Here is a 17,859-nt window from a genome sequence, read left to right as displayed (position 1 = left end):
CAGTTGTACAGAGTTGTAGTTAGTCTTACTATGATTTTCATCTGTGTAATAATAAATTTAATTGGTTTAATGGATTTCCCGATGAGTCAGTTAGAGACTTTACTTTTTGGAAAGAAAATAAAAATTGCCCTGGCCACCTCTATCCGGTTGAAACACTAACAGGATGTAGGTGGGTGTTTTTCTGTGCATGCCCATGAACAGGAAAATGAAACTTAATAACGGCTTCTTTGAGGCGTTGTTCATTTCAAATTCTCCAGATCATCTTGTGACCATCACAGCAGATCAGGGGTTGGTTCAAGTAAGGTAAGCAGGAATTTGTAACTGACAAACTATTTTACAGTGTGTTTTTTAAAGTGCACAGAGGATAAAGAGCATAAAGGTAGTTATTATGATGACATTTCAGCAAGATGTGCAAGAATGTCTTAGCTTATGATAGACAAACAATTAAATTAAACGAGACCAACAATTAAATAAAGAGGAAGCTACATTTTTGTCACCTATACGATATAATACACCTAATGTCACCTATATGATGCATCATACAGCATTTTGATCACATAGCAAAGCCATTCAGTTGTGTTCTGCTATACAGAAAAATGAAGCAAAAAGTTGTGGAAGAAGATTTTCAGGTTATGACACACCTTTTATTTATACAGCTATCCGTTATAAACCCATTCTGACAGTAAGCTCAGTCAAGGTGGACGTGTCTTCTTAGAGGTAAGCAACATGTGCTTCATCTTTATTCAGCTGTTTCTTTAATGATGTTCAGTCTGTGAACTATACATACAGATTTAACTTCAGAAAATCGTAATAAAGTTAGATTAAGAAAGACTGATTAAAACCGTTCCAAAGATTGAACTGTTGAAATGAGTTGTTAAAATGTTTGTATGGCTTCTTTAAAATGATTTAGCACCTAAATATTTCTCACTTCTCTCCAGTGTTTGAAATTATATGACTTTCACTTGCAGTGATCTGAGTAAACTCTCTGAACTTCATCATGTGGGCAGAAGATGATTTGGCTCCACCAGGTGTGCCGTGTCTTGAGAGCTGTGCAGAGCCTGTAGAGGGAAGAGTCTATCGGATGTATCATGGGACATCTCGATCTGCTGCTCAGCAGATCATGACTTCTGGCTTTAGGCCATCCAAGGGTGGCATGTTGGGGCCTGGTGTTTACCTCAGTCGTGATATTAATAAAGCCAGCAGATACCCGTTGGAGCTCCCTGAGAACCAGAGAGTTGTTCTGCGTGTTAAAGTTAATGTTGGAAAAGTGAAAAAAATTGACCGTCAAGGCCACCCACTGCAGAAGACCTGGCATGATCACGGGTATGACACTGCCTGGTGTCCCCCGGGGTGTGGCATGGTTCGCAGTGATCTTGAAGAAGACTGTGTGTGGGATCCAAGGCGTATCCAGGTTATTAATGCAATTTATCCAAAACGTCAGTCTGGGCCCTGGAATGACCTGTAGGGTACTGTAAACTCAGAGTTACCAGCAGAATGTTTTATACATTACTGACTTACAGTATGAATGTTAAATACAGTATGATTAAAACTGTATGATAAGTCTGGAGAATCAAACATTAAACAATAAAGACCTGAAAATCTTCTTTACTTGTCTTTTATTGAAAAACACAAGCATTGTAGGAATAATAACCTTAATACTAATAATAATACATAGAGCTTCATTATTAAAGAGTCAGATGGTCGAGGCATTCATTGGATTAGGTATGGTGGTAGGTTGTCGGTTAGAGAAAAGAGATATGCTTTAAAAGTTTATTTACCTTAGTGTGTAATACGCCTCGGAGTGTTAAGGGGTTAACTGTTTAACTTTAGTTTTCACTCTCTGAATGCTTTATTACTCTGCAATAAAATGGTTTGTTACACAGATGGCCACATTTGAGCCAGTTTGCAGTTTCACTCTTTTCACTCAGAGTTCATTCAAATGTCATGACCAACCTTACCTTTGGCTGCTCCAGATAAAAAATAAGAGACAGGAATGATGAAATAAATAAAGAAAGAAATTAAGGAAAATAATGACATTAGATGTAATATTGATAACAGTGATCAATCAGCTTTAAAAGTACATAAAAATTATAAATAAAAAGCATTATGTAACATGAAAATGCTTACTTCATATTCATGTATTACAGAAAAACAGAAATAAACCAAAGAGAAATGCAAACCAAAACATTCAGGAATGTACAAATCAACCAACCCTGATGATGCATACTTTTGATAGTCAAATTGATCATGTTTAATGCGGAATAGGTGCCCCAGGTTCTAGCCAGTTAAATTTAGATGACTATATTACTACGTTCTAGCCTTTACTTACCAATGAATGCCTCAGAGCGTACAATTTAGACTGATAATGCTCTAAACTGAGTCGCTTCACCTGTATGCTGAAACACAAATTCAGGCCAAACCCCATTCCAATTTCCTTTACCTTTTACTTCCAATTTAATTAACATAATTAAATACAGTACATTCTTACCCATTGCAGTGTTATGGGAGTCTATACCTACCATGAATGAAAAGAAATTGTGCTCCAATGCTGCTTCCACACCTCCTAAATCCCAGTTTACTCACACTAACTCCATCTAATGACACTTTTATGACTTGCAAACAATCACACATGGATCTATTTATCCTTCATCAATATTAAATGTTAATTTTAGTAAACATTAATGTTGTTTTTATTATTATTAATGGTTGTTACTTGACTTTCTGCTTTAAGAGGTCCCAAACGTGTTCAACAAGATTCAGATCAGGTGACGTTCTCTGCCAGGTGACGACTTTCACTTTCGTTTTCTTTGAAAACGATTCTCAGTGTGTTTGAGATTTTTTCAGAAGAAGCCTGGACCCCCCAACGTTAGTGCCCATGAATAGGCTCAACTAAAACAACAATTTGGCACAAAACCCAATCCACTTTACTTTACATTTTACTTCCAATTTACTTACCTTACCTCAAGCAGTAGTGGCTCAGCAGTTAGAGTGCCTGGCTATTGAGAACAGGGTTGTGGGTTTGATTCCCGGGCTTGGCAAGCTGCCACTGTTGGGCCCTTGAGTAAGGCCCTTTACCCTCTCTGCTTCCTGGGCGCTGAAGTTGGCTGCCCACCGCTCTGGGTGTGTGTGTGTACTCACTGCCCCTAGTTCACTAGTGTGTGTCTGTGTTCACTACCACAGATGGGTTAAATGCGGAGGGCACATTTCACTGTACATAGTACAGTGACAAATATGTGCACCTTTACCTTTTTTACCCCTTTAAATACAGCACATTCTTATCCAATGTAGGGGATTATGGGAGTATATACCTACCAAGAATGAAGAGGAATTGTGAACCAATGCTGTTTTGCTGCTTTAAAATAAACAGTTTCACAGTTCAAAATCTCCTTTTCTGCATAGACACCAATTTCATACCAGACCCAAGTTCCATGGCTGTGTAAAGCATAGGTGTGGTACAGGTGAGCTGACAGGGAAGTTTCACCTTTGATTTATGAACTAAAGTGACTGATAACATTCACAGCTAACCTGATTTTCCTGAGTCTACTTTAATAAATTTGTAATTGACAAACCATTTAACAGTGGTGTTATTTTATAGATCACTGCTTTCCTAATCTAGAATATTCTAGTACTCACTTTTAAACAGACCATTGCTGTCACTGAAGTACAAGAAGCTTCCATCCAGTGGTGGACAAACCATTGAAACACATTCATACATACATATGTTTTCCAAGTATGTCTTAGCTTATGATAGAGCAACAATGAAAGGCCATTAAAAACTGTTAAAATGGGTGAAACGTGAGCGCAGTTGTCTTCTCCTAAGTTAAAGAGGAAGCTACATTTTTGTCACCTATATGATATAATACACCTAATGTCACCTATATGATGCATCATACAGCATTTTGATCACACAGCAAAGCCATTCAGTTGTGTTCTGCTATACAGAAAAATGAAACAAAAAGTTGTGGAAGAAGATTTTCAGGTTATGACACACCTTTTATTTATACAGCTATCCTTTATAAACCCATTCTGACAGTAAGCTCAGTCAAGGTGGACGTGTCTTCTTAGAGGTAAGCAACATGTGCTTCATCTTTATTCAGCTGTTTCTTTAATGATGTTCAGTCTGTGAACTATACATACAGATTTAACTTCAGAAAATCGTAATAAAGTTAGATTAAGAAAGACTGATTAAAACCGTTCCAAAGATTGAACTGTTGAAATGAGTTGGTAAAATGTTTGTATGGCTTCTTTAAAATGATTTAGCACCTAAATATTTCTCACTTCTCTCCAGTGTTTGAAATTATATGACTTTCACTTGCAGTGATCTGAGTAAACTCTCTGAACTTCATCATGTGGGCAGAAGATGATTTGTCTCCATCAGGTGTGCCGTGTCTTGAGAGCTGGGCAGAGCCTGTAAAGGGAAAAGTCTATCAGATGTATCATGGGACATTTCGATCTGCTGCTCAGCAGATCATGACTTCTGGCTTTAGGCCATCCAAGGGTGGCATGTTGGGGCCTGGTGTTTACCTCAGTCGTGATATTAATAAAGCCAGCAGATACCCGTTGGAGCTCCCTGAGAACCAGAGAGTTGTTCTGCGTGTTAAAGTTAATGTTGGAAAAGTGAAAAAAATTGACCGTCAAGGCCACCCACTGCAGAAGACCTGGCATGATCACGGGTATGACACTGCCTGGTGTCCCCCGGGGTGTGGCATGGTTCGCAGTGGTCTTGAAGAAGACTGTGTGTGGGATCCAAGTCGTATCCAGGTTATTGATGCAATTCATCCAAGATGTTAAACTGGGCCCTGGAATGACCTGTAGGGTATTGTAAACTCCAGCAGAATGTTTTATACATTACTAACTTATTGTATGAATGTTAAGTATGATTAAAACTGTATGATAAGTCTGGAGAATCAAACATTAAACAATAAAGACCTGAAAACATTATTTCTTGACTTTTCTTAATTATTCTTGTATGAATTATTCTGGGTATCAAAACACTGGCCATCTAGTTTGCTATGACTTGTGTAGAAGTTAATACATACAGTTAATACACTACTACTACTACTACTGCTGCTACTACTTCTACTACTACCTATTCAGGGCTAAGGAACCAGCATGTGGCAGGTTTTCAAACCTAATTGCAAACTGTTATTGTATTTAGATTTGAAAACACAGCGCCTTGTACACTATAGAGCCTCCCTACGGCCAATGTGGCGGAAACATGGCAGTCAACATCACTCTGTCATTACATGTATGTTTGTAAAGCTCTATGTTTATATGGCCTAAGTTTCTCAACTTCTGTCCATTTACGTTTAAAAATGTAAGGCCTGTGATTGTGTGAACAGTAGATAATTGTTGGCACAATTGACAGTTAACATCACGCTGTCATTACATGAATGCTGTCATTACATCAACAATTTCTGTGTTGATATCCCCCACGTTTCTTGACTTCTGTCCATTTAGATTTGAAAATCAAGGCAACAGATTGAAATAACCTGGCAATTAACACCATACTATGTGATCAATGTATTGGTGCTACAAACAGTCAAAAAGTCAACATGTTTGATAATTATTTACCTACTAACTCAAGGTATACATCAAGACCAAGTCTGAGGCAAAAATCAGATAAAAATCCAGAGGCGAGTTAAAAAAAGTAGGTTTTTCCACAGTGATCAGGACATAGAATTGTCAGTTGTTGTTGCAAGAAATCAGAATTTTGTCTCTTCATCACTGATTAAAAGTTACAGACAAAAAATAATAAATAATAAATTTGTCCAATTTGTTCAAAATTATGTTTCGCTGAGAAAAGCTATTCCTGTACTTATTTCATATACATATTTGCCACAAATGGTCAAAAAGACAAAATTTTTTGATACCTAACTCTTAGGTCTATGGATTATGTTAAGATCAATTTTGACTGAAATTCCTAGGACTAGTTTGAAAAGTGTATTTTTTACACAATTGGCCAATGAGGGGAAACACTGCATTATTTAAAAGCCATGTAATTGCAGAGTTGCAATGGCTAGTGCACTACATATAAGGAACTTTCATATGGCTAAGAGCAACATAAAATGTAATAGACTTCATTTTCTTCTATTGAGTATAGAGCCCTTTTAAAGAATGTCCACCAAACTTGTCACAGGTTCAGAAGTTATCGATCAAAATGTTTAATGCTCTGTTATAACATCACCAATAAATGTCATTTCACACATGCTGTACCTTGCTGCTACGCTTTCTGGGTTCCACAGTTTGGAAGAATAATAACACTTCTCTGCTTTTTCTGGACTGAAAAATGACCTTATATCAAGAGCTGGGTTATGAATATTTACTCAGTATGAGACACAGATGCTAAACCATTTAGATCTGTATTCCTCAGTAACAGAATTTTAAAAACCAGTGCAGCTGTTTTGGGACAGGACTAATGTGATCTCTCCTTCTGTCTTTATTAGAATTTTGCTGCTTCATTTTGCACAAGTTGGAGTGGGTTTAATTATTTGATGATTATTAATATAGTGTGAGGCATTTTCAAAAGAACACTGAACCCCCCTAAAGTTAGAGCCCATGAAGAAGCTCAACAAAAACATATCTCAAATTTGGTACAACACCCAATCCACTTCACTTAATTAACTTAATGAAATACAGCACATACTTATCCAGTGCAGAGTATTATGGGAGTCTATACCAACCAAGAATGAAGAGAATTTGTGTACCAATGCCGTTTTGCTGCTATTATTTAAAATGTAGAGCTCACAAAGAAAATACAGTTCACAATCTCCTTTTCTGCCCCGGACACCAATTTCATACCAGACACAAGTTTCATGGCTGTGTAATAGATAGGTGTGGTACAGGTGAGCTGACCGGGGAGTTCCATCTGAGAAGCCTCAGGTACTGATTTAAAATCTCCCGCTCAGACTAGCCAAGCTCTTCGCTTTATTAACTGAAAAATAACTAATTAGAACTTATCACAGCCTCCTGTCACAGTCTTGAAGATTGTTGTGTAAACTACTGAATATAAAGGAGAATGAACTTTGTGTGTGTTGGTGTACTGTAAACCAATAAAAACTGAAAATCCTCCTCACTTGTTTTGCTTTGCTTTGTATAAAATGACAAAATCTCTCATTATGAAAATGGCACTGAATCAGTGAAGGCACAGAAGTTGAGGAATTTTCCATTATAATAACAGTACAAATATAAATTCTGCTGAGTTGTCTAGAAAGCTAAGTGTGTTGGTTGTTAATTATTGCTCATTTCTCATTATTTACAAACCTCAGAGGGTTTGAAATTTCTTCTTCATTAACTATGTGTAAACAAAGACATCAACAAACCTAGACAATGTAAGAAATGATTATTAAAACAAAATGAAATTCAGCCATCTGCAGACAATTACCCAACCTGTACGTACTCTCCCATGCATCACATGCAATGCTCCCAACACTAGTGAGGGCAAGGTCAACACACGCCCCTTCCGACACATGCCCAGACACCACACCTCTTTCCGAACTGACGTTGATGCCACATCCTCAGGCAACCAATGCGTCTGAGGGGAAGCAGCAGATGCCAGTGACGGTGGGGGAGAGAGCGCCATCTACGCACCCACACATCTACTGTCTGGGCCCCGGCAAGCAGCATGATTGGGATTCTAATTAGCAATCCTCTGATCACAGTGTCTGTGATCAGAGGATTGCTAATTAGAATCCCAATCATGCTGCTTGCCGGGGCCCAGACAGTAGATGTGTGGGTGCCTTAGTCCGCTGGACCACCCGAGGCCCCGAACACTGTTTTTTCCTAAGCCACTTAAGAATGGGAATCAGTACTTTGATGTTCACACTACCCAGACAGCAACCAAGACATGACCCAGTTCTGTACCCAGTTACTACTTTTATCTGGCACACATGACCCAGTGGAATGACACTGATACCATCATTTAAATTATGAGCGAGGAAACTCACACTGACACAAGGAGACCACACCTCCTGACAGAGAAAGAACACACAAGCCCAGGAAGTGATATATGCATCATTTGGGTAATTGTTTTCATTTGCGTTTGCATTCTGGCATGCAAGTAAAGCTAAAAATGTGTGGAATGGGATTTTCAGGTTAACACACTCCCTTAGGTAAACACACAGCTTTCCTTTATAAAGCCATTCTGAAAATGAGCTCAGTCAGATAGGACACATCTTCAACACGCACATCATCTTTGAGTGAGTAACAAGCACGTCATCTTTATACAGTTGTTCTTTGACAGTTGTATCTGTGAACTATAAATGCCAATGTTGCTTCAGAAAAAGGATAATTAGTTGGTTGCATAGTGTTTTAGGATTCTCATGAGTTTGTAATTCTTTTTAACTTCCAGACTGTAAATCACCCGATTGACCTGATACACTCTCTTGACATCATCATGTCGACAGAAGATAATGTGACTCCTCTGCAGAGCTCTGCAGAGCCTGTAAAAGAAAAACAATATTGGATGTATCATGGCACGACTCGATCTGCCGCTCGGAACTGTTGTAGTAAAATGTTTATTATACCTTGTGTTTGTTGACAAATTATCCTTAAATAATGATTACTCAACTTAGTATTAACAACTACATAATCATTGTGTGAAACCTTGTATTTTATATGCATCTATACAAATGATTATCCGATACTTATCATGCATATCATATCATAGTAGGCTTACACACATAGCTAACAATGTATGGCTTGTTTCTAACCCACATAATACCCACTTGTAACACGTATTGGTGTGCGACATATAGAGTCACTTTGCATGGCATATTACTCACCCACTTACTAACTTACATGATATTTACTCATAAGACATATTATAACCTTATTACATTGTATGGCCTACTAACTCACATGACATGGCCTCCTGAGACACATTAACATGTAACATATGGAGTTCTATGGTAAAGGCGGGTGATTCACGCTTAAAGACATTTGCGTTATTAAAACTATACATCAGCATGACAAGTGAGGCCACTCCATGTGTCTGAAGTCACTGTCATGAATCATCGTGTTGGCCCCAATTGGGACTGGTGTACTTTGTTTGAACTGAAGTGATATAGAGGGGATGCTGATAGGGTCGGACAAAGCGGCCTTCTCTCTGTGTGGGTAACTCCCTAACCTGCAGCCGCCTCGCACACACATAGAGAATGCTGCACTGTCCAGCTTTGAGAAAATACAAAACATAGTCAAGGTCAAGCATGATGGTGGAGTCAGACACGTGAATCTGAGTACTAACATGTGCCATCTTGCATATTCACATAGACTAATCTGTAGAAACGCCTCATCGGCAGGTTTCACGTCATTTGGGGTATAAACGTGGAGTCAGATGAGAACGGGGTCAGAACTTTGCTTTGGGATGGTTGATACACTGTCTTTAATGTATTTGTTCTCCTGGATCCAGCATTCTTAAATAAATACTTTGGTTTGCTTCTAACTTCACTCCACTCGTCTGCGACTCTTTCCACAAAACGAACACGCAAGGTGTTGCGCCCCGGAAGAGGGGTGGGGTACGGGCAACACTATGTAGACATTTTTCTACAGAACATCATGAAGACTGGCTTTAAGCCATCTGCAGATGGCATGCTGGGGCCTGGTGTGTACCTCAGTCGCAGTATTGATAAAGCCAAAAGATATCCTTTAAAAGCTCTGGAGAGAGAGAGAATTGTTCTGTGTGTAAGAGTTAATGTTGGAAGAGTGATTCAAATTGACCGCCAAGGCCACCCACTGCAAAAGACTTGGCATGATCACGGGTATGACGCTGCCTGGGTTCCCCCGCGCTGTGGAATGGTTCGCAGTGGTCTTGAAGAAGCCTGTGTTTGGGATCCAAAGCATGTCCAGCTTTGGAAACACAATAAACTGAAAACCCGAATTAATTTCTGTATTGAAGATTTATTGGAAAAACTTTTTTTGGATGAAATTAAGGATATTGAGTGTGATGTTCTATAACCCAATAAAGAACTAAAATCATTTTTGCTTGTCTTTACAAAATCTAACATTATAAAAATGACACTTTCTATGAATCTGTAAATGCAGTTTCGAGCTGTATAGTTCTGATGAATTTGCCATTACAGTATTACAGTTCAAATAGAAAGTCTGATCCTAGAGAAAGAGAGACGAGCCAGTTGCATCTTACTGTGCTGTAAGTGAAACAAAAAGGGATTCTCAAGAAGACACGCCTTCCAATAATTTCCTTCATAAACCCATCCTCAGAATGATCTGAGACAGGTCTGGAGTTTCCTCACAGAGGTGAGTAACATACTGTTCAATTTCTTACTCCAGGGTTGAAAACTCTGATATTGAAAGGGTTGAAATACTGTACAGCTCTTCAGCAAGAACCTCTCTGTCTTAATGAAGGTCAAATGATTTACGGGAACTTAAAACATGAAGAATAACAAGATATATTCAATGTCTGTTCAGACATTCAGATATCTGTGTTTAGGCTGGAGGTGGCTTACCATTTCTACATTACACTATGCAGTGAAAAGTAACCTAATGACTACAACTGGTGCTGGGCAAAATTGAAAACGTGAAATAAATATAAAACCCCTGCAACAGAGTTTTCTAGTTCAGACCATGCCATCAGCCTACGATGTTTTGGAGGTATGGAAAAGGCTTATTATGCACTACACGGACTTCTGTATAAACTGGTGTGGATATTCTCTGGCAATAGAAGTTTGTAATGACACTTTCGGCCCACCAGCAGTCCATGGGCTGTTCAAGCGGTTAAAAAACATGAAAAAAGGTGAAACAGCACGTGTGTACTTTAGTAAGTGTGATGCCAACACTGTTTCAACAAATCCTTTAAATGACTGAAAAACCGAGGGGTGGAGGTCATATGTTCTTGTGTTATTTTGAATTAATGTTATTTATAATCTTGATTTAGTTCAAATGTTGCAACTGTTGTAAAAAAAAAGGTTACTCATCTTCATAAAGTGAGCTCTATATGTAAGTGGGAGGATTGTTTAGCAGGTTGGTGGCTACAATGTCATTAGCACGTTGAGGTACGCTGTGCTTCTGTGCTTTTTCTGTGAGCTTTATACAAATGACTGGAATACCCTCATGTTAGTACATAATTTGGCATACAGTGGAAGTGCATTCTTCTCTGTGAAGTGTGTGTCTTGTTCCAAACATCTACTCAACGTTTCCCTCACTATTTCATTTTTGTTTTTTTAACTTTCAGGTTTTCAACTTCTTCAGTTGCAGTGATCTGTCTCCTGTGACTCCTCTTAGACGTCACAATGTGGGCAGAAGATGATTTACCTCCATCAGACGTGCCATGTCTTGGGAGCTTCGTGGCACCTGCAGATGGAACAGTGTATCTAATGTATCATGGCACCACTTCAACTGCAGCTACACAAATTATGGCTTTTGGTTTTAAGCCTTCTGCAGATGGCATGCTGGGTCCTGGTGTTTACCTCAGTCGGGATCTGAACAAAGCCAGCAGATACCCTTTGAATCTACCTGTACATGAAAGAGTTGTTCTCAGGGTGAGAGTTGATGTTGGAAGAGTGAAAAAAATTGATTATCAAGGTCACCCATTTCAGAAGACCTGGAGCTTTTACGGGTACGACACCGCCTGGTGTCCTCCAGGGTGTGGCATGGTTCCAAGCGGTCTTGAAGAAGACTGTGTGTGGGATCCAAACCGTATTATGGTTATTGATGCAATTTATCCAAGACTAGGGGCTGCTGTCAGTAACTGGGAATACATGTAAATAGTGCAATAATAAACTCATTGGTGTCAATGAAAAAAATGCTTCCTGTAAATTGCATTATGAAGTACAAGCAACACTGGCAAAGCAGGTACCACTATCAAAGTCAGATGACTGTAAATCAATCAGAACATACATTTACGGCATTTAGCAGATGCTCTTATTCAGAGCGACTTACAAAAGTGCTTTGCTATTTACCCAGGAAAAACTTTAGCTAGTTAGAATAGACTAATAATTCAAAGATACCTCTAAGCTTTAGACATTACTAAACACAAGACAATAATGTGAGAAGCGAGGTTTTCAAGTGCCTTGAAAACTGAACAGTTATTTTAGAGACAGGTGTAATGAGAGCAAATATGAATGAGAAGACAAGCAGCATTTGTGTGAGAATTGCTTGTTTCGTTTTGTTGCCACATGCATTTCACTGTGAGTTTAGGTTACGGTCTTTTTAAGACCTCCATGCACGTACAGTAAACACATCATGGCCTATTACACAACACAAGGAAGATGTGGACTACATAGACAAGGCAGTATGATGCACAACCACCTACAGTAAAGTCTTAGTTACCAATGAACAGCTTAGCTTAAGGCCTGGCAATAAATACAATGCAAAACTATCTGCAGAACAAGGCAGTATTCAATAAACAGCAACTTGTGATAATGTGAATAGTGCAAAAATTCCTGTCCTGAGTAAATTAAATGTAAAACTTGTATGTGGAATGTAGATAGGTGTCCATCATTGTACATTGCAGCATTGTAGCACTGTGCACAATTTTACAAAGGGAATCATGTGTTCAAGTAGATACACCATCACAAATAGCAGCATAATATATATATATATATAGGAATGTAGGCATAGTTCTTTAAGAGATAGGAAAGATGTCATTTATGATATTTAAAAGATAATAACAATGAGAGTGTATTTGTATGAGGTGGAGGTGTGATGAGATTTCTTGTGTGATGAGACCAGTGAGACAGCTTTGTGATGGACTGGACTGATACACTGTACTACTGGCTGCATGAGACATTGACATCAATGGATCGAATTTGGACCTGCTCTGTTTTAACATGGAGATCATAAAGGTGTCACGGTTGTGAAGCTTTGAGACTGAGGTGTAAGGCGAAGGTGAAGGCGGGCGTAAACTCGGGATTCAAAAGAAAGAGAAACTGGATTCAAAAACAAACAGAGAAAAAAAAAAACGAAACTAACAGAAGAATCAAACAAGTCACGCACAATGAACTGATGTAGAGGACGCACAACACCAGACCAGGAACACAGGAACAAAGAGAGGACTTATACAAACAGACCAACAAGGAAGACCTGAGACTAACAACAGCACAGGGCTTGGTTATTTACATCAAAACATGTTAAGCAAAAGTATTGTATCACTAGGCCTTAGCATGACACAGCCAGCTCTGCCCTAGTTGTAAAGATAGTCAAAGACCCTATCAGCTGAGGAGGGGCCTGGGGTGAAGGAGAGGTGAGCAGCTTGGCAGGACTTCAATATCCTCAGTTCTGTGGGTGTCAGCACATTTAATTCTGCAGGTGTCAGCACTCCTTTTTTTTAAAATAGACATACGTTGGGGTTGGACATAAGCAGGGACAAAAAGTACCTGATTTCCCAAGAAGGAGATAAGTGGATGCAACCGGGTACACTTTACAATAAAAAATATGCTTAGGGGTAACAGCATCAAGATAAGGATAGTATATAAGCCACAGGCAGAATTGGACTGCTTCAGACTGCTTTGGGGACATGCTGGCTGTCTCAGGCTAACACATTATGTTAAAGTACACTTTATGGGAAAATAAAGGTCGTACTTTGCCTTTCTATTGACTACGGAGCTGAATTCATTTCTGCATCATTTCTTAAAGTGCTTATTAACTGATTGGACAAATAGAGACAAAAAACGCAGACAAGGGCTACGAAGGAGGCACAGGTGGGAACACTAATTGCATACCGGGGCTACGGCTAAGACAAGGAACTAACACAAACAGAGCCATGTGCTACAGAAACCAAACCAAACTGACAGAAGGGTACAAAAAGGAAAAAAAGCATGACAAAAGGAAGCTTTGTAATTTGGGATTGTGTTATTCTACTAAAGCTTATACTACCTGCCAATGTTTTCCATGCATCTCTTTAAGAAGTCCACCTCACATCTTTAGTAAGCTGAACATCAAGTTACATTTCATGCACAAATTATTATTATACATTAAATGCACCAATCATTTTGTTACAGAGTAATAAAACATTCAAACGTGAACCCAAAAGTTTAACAGTTAAATCCTTAACACACTCATTCAGTAACTACAGGGACTTCTGTATAAACTGGTGGAGCCATTCTGTGGTAATAGAAGTTTTTTATAACACTTTCGGCCCACCGGCAGCCTATAGGCTTTTTAAGGGTTAAGTCCTTATTTAAAGACACGCCTTTTAGACAATTGCTTTATAAATTCATTCTCAGACTGATTTTAGCCAGGCTGGACGTGTTATTACACAGGTGAGTGACTCACAGGTGTAAATCATTTCCTTATACAGTCGATACTTGATAACATCCTATCTACGAACTACTAGTAGTGCTACACAACCCTTAAGAGTAATAGTTATGCTGTATTTTACATTACCTGAGATATAAGTTATTTACAGTTTGTGAATATTCCCTGTGAATAATGAAAAAGTATCCTATTTATTTATGAATAACTCGGAATGTTGAAAGAATTCATTCATTTGGCTGAGACTCTTTCTGTTTAGTTTCATTTTCATTTCTCATTTTTCACACAAATAAAAATGACCTGCTTTGTGACGCTGTTTCAGTATTAGGTAGTGTAATAATCATGATCAATGAGTAGATCATTTCTCATAGCTTTATATTACATACTCTTTACAAATGGATAATCTTCTAGATTGTCTAATTTAGAACAGCTGTGGATTGATGACCTTTTTGATCTCATTTCATCATAACAAACTTTAGTTCTCTAAGTCCTCTGATGAGAATATAACCAGTAACATCCTGCTCGTTTCTGGGTAAAGTTCAGTAATGCAAAGGCTGACATAAGACATTTTTATCACATCAAATTCATGCCACAAAAATTGAGAGGGTAGAATGTGCCTCCCTCTTCCCCATCTAACTAACAATGGTATTGGTGTTACACTGTAAAACATTGTTGTAAAATGGTTTCCAAAAAAGAGGAGGCTGGGGACACCAAGGAGACTTTCAAGGTAAGGATGTTGTGGTAAGGGCGAGTAGGCTAAGACTTGGCAGTGTGTATTTGTGTGAGGGTAAATATCATTAAATATCTCTATAATCATTACTTAACTAATTAACTAGATAAATGAACATGATTACATAAACAATACTTACCACATTTTACATTATGCTTCAGTTTAGGCCAATGTGAAAAAAAACCCAACAAATTAAATTGTCACCAAAGTTTAATTAGGTGTTTAATTACATTTTAATGTTTTTAGGCTGTGATTAATCAGCAGTGGGGAGAAGCAGTTTAGCCGAAAGGTTGCAAGTAGATGCAGGTACATCCAACATAAAGGCAGGGCTTAAAGACTAACTTGGTAATGGTTCAGGGGAGGCTCAGGGGAGGCTACAGAGACAGCCCATGTGCCCCAGTGAACTTTCTCTAGGCTCAATTTTTACACCTTTCCATCAGAAAATGCGATGGATTATTTAAACCTCCAAGAAACAAAGTTTGTAATACTGCTATCAGTATTACACAGTAACAAACAGAACCACAGTAATGATTATTGTTAAGCAAGCAGTTACGTATTTCTGCCTGCTTTATGGAATCCGATCATGGAAAAAAATGAGTGTATTTACAGACTTTTCATGTGGACATGATTACATAAATTACATAAATGAATGATAAATGATTACTCAAGTGATCATGAGCTGATCAGCAAAGCGCATGTTAATGCCAGGTGTAGATAGGTTCTCTGGAGTTCTGAGCCTTATCTGCATTATTGATTTACCTGGTTTCTGCCCCTGGGTTTTTGCTTTCTGTTATTTTTTTTTATTATTATTATTATGGATGATGTACCCTCTCTGCCCCTGCCTGCCTGTGTGTGTGTGTTGACCCCTGCCTGCCTTAATGACTATGCGTTTTGGACAAGCCCTGATAAAGCAACCTGCTTCAACCCATTCATTACAGTCCATACTTAGACAATGTTTTCTTTGATTCAATTCAATTCAATATTATTTATATAGGTGTATGGGGGTGATGTAGTGTTGAGTAGGTGCTTGTCCATTTTCTGAGCAAGGGAAATCTTCCTTTGGACTACAGAGTCAGCATCAGGTGTGACACTGAAAGGACATGGTTTAACAGTATTTTTTGTACCATTTTTATAACAGTGATATCCTGTATTTATAAAACCTACATTTTACTGTACATGTTTACGACAGTGAGATGACATTAAGTGTACAATAGCAAGCCTGCTGCCAGTTCTTTACCATTTATAAAAAGTAACAGGACTGGTGGTCAGCAATCTCCTCCATTCACGTTAAGCTGTCCAATGATGTTGTGGATGTGGTGGCTCACTTTATATACCTCAGACAAAGCACACACTAGGTTTAACCCTCTCAGGTGTAATAAGTATCTATATTGTGTTTATAAATATCTGCTGTTTAGTCTTTGATTAACCTTTTTTTAATTGCAGTGATCTGTGCAGGCCATACTCTCTAGACATCATCATGTGGGCAAAACGCGTACAAGGAAGAGTCTATCGGATGTATCACGGCACTTCTCTGTCTGTTGCTCGGAACATCATGGCTTTTGGCTTTACGCCATCTAAAGATGGCATGTTGGGGCCTGGTGTTTACCTCAGTCGTGATATTAATAAAGCCAGCAGATACCCGTTGGAGCTCCCTGAGAACCAGAGAGTTGTTCTGCATGTAAATGTTAATGTTGGAAGAGTGAAAAAAATTGACCGTCAAGGCCACCCACTGCAGAAGACCTGGCATGATCACGGGTACGACACTGCCTGGTGTCCCCCCATGTGTGGCGTGGTCCCCAGTGGTCTTGAAGAAGACTGTGTGTGGGATCCAAGGCGTATCCAGGTGGTTATGGTTGACTGCTGGACATCGACACAGTAGGATATTTTAAACTCATAGTTACGAGCAGAGGTGTTGTATGTTGCTGACAGTATGAATGTTAAGTATGATAGAAACTGTATGATAAGTCTGGAGATCAATAAACATCAATAAAGAACTGAAAATCTTCACTTGTCTTTTCGTCAAAAATAAGTAATAATTTTGGGAATCACAGTCAATGCACATCTGCTTTTTCATTTGCTTTGGCATTGAGAGAGGTTATTAGTAATAATAATAATAGTAATAATAATAATAATAACAACAATGAGATCCATAGCACATTTCGGTTAGCTATAATTATACCTAGAGATGTTCTGGTCCTTTTTTTTGCCATTTATGTAATTGACTTAATGTAATTAATGTAATTAACTTGGTAATTAGTACTGAAGTAAAATCACTTTATTTTTGTAAACAATTTATAGGACATGACTGCTTGTGGACAACCTTTAATTAATTGCCATTACAACATATAATACATTCATTATCTTATTGTAATGAGACAGACTATTAGACGCGATTAAATAAATGAGGCTTTAATATGAAGGGCAAAAACCAAGTAAAAAAAGGAAACCAGGGAGAAAAGGAGAAACTGGCAAACCCAGAGAAAACACAACATAAACCAAGCAGTAGGACCAGGCAAAAACCAGAGTCAGAGACGGAAATCAGTGGAAATCTAAACTACACAACAGGTTTACAAAGACTAAAAAAGAGGATACAAGTGAAACTAGTTACAATGACGAACCTGAGAATATCTCCTGTGATTGGTTGTGTCCGTATCCATGTGATCGATAGTTGTTGCATTCTGGGAGTTGTAGTGTGGAGTAAGTACTTGTCCATTGGCTAAACGAGGGATGTTCGCATCCTTTGGACTACAGCATCAGTATATCTCTTATAAACAATATCTTTTATTTTCTGAAACAACTATTTTGTTTTTAATATATGAATGTGTTAAAATGTGTCTTCTTTAATGTGTCTACAGAAGAAGTTAGTCTACTAGTCTGAACCCACTGTTCAATGCTGGTTTAATACCAAAGAAAGACACATG

At 38.4% G+C, this 17,859-nt stretch overlaps 1 protein-coding gene across 1 annotated transcript; it reads left to right on the top strand.

The window, feature by feature from the left end:
* The first annotated feature begins 216 nt into the window (after nucleotides 1-216).
* gig2e (grass carp reovirus (GCRV)-induced gene 2e) lies at nucleotides 217-16,832 on the top strand. Its single transcript, XM_072661379.1, is given in 7 exon segments — nucleotides 217-303; nucleotides 657-717; nucleotides 969-1,436; nucleotides 3,801-3,819; nucleotides 4,398-4,816; nucleotides 11,239-11,700; nucleotides 16,408-16,832. Coding segments are annotated over 5 exon segments (1,749 nt in total). The 5' UTR covers nucleotides 217-303; nucleotides 657-717; nucleotides 969-997; the 3' UTR covers nucleotides 16,818-16,832.
* The last annotated feature ends 1,027 nt before the right edge of the window (nucleotides 16,833-17,859 follow it).

The sequence above is a fragment of the Salminus brasiliensis genome, chromosome 18, assembly GCF_030463535.1.
Source record: "Salminus brasiliensis chromosome 18, fSalBra1.hap2, whole genome shotgun sequence".
NCBI classification, from domain to species: Eukaryota; Metazoa; Chordata; class Actinopteri; order Characiformes; family Bryconidae; genus Salminus; species Salminus brasiliensis.
Note: the sequence above shows the minus strand (reverse complement) of the source record. Positions and strands in the feature narration are given on the sequence as shown.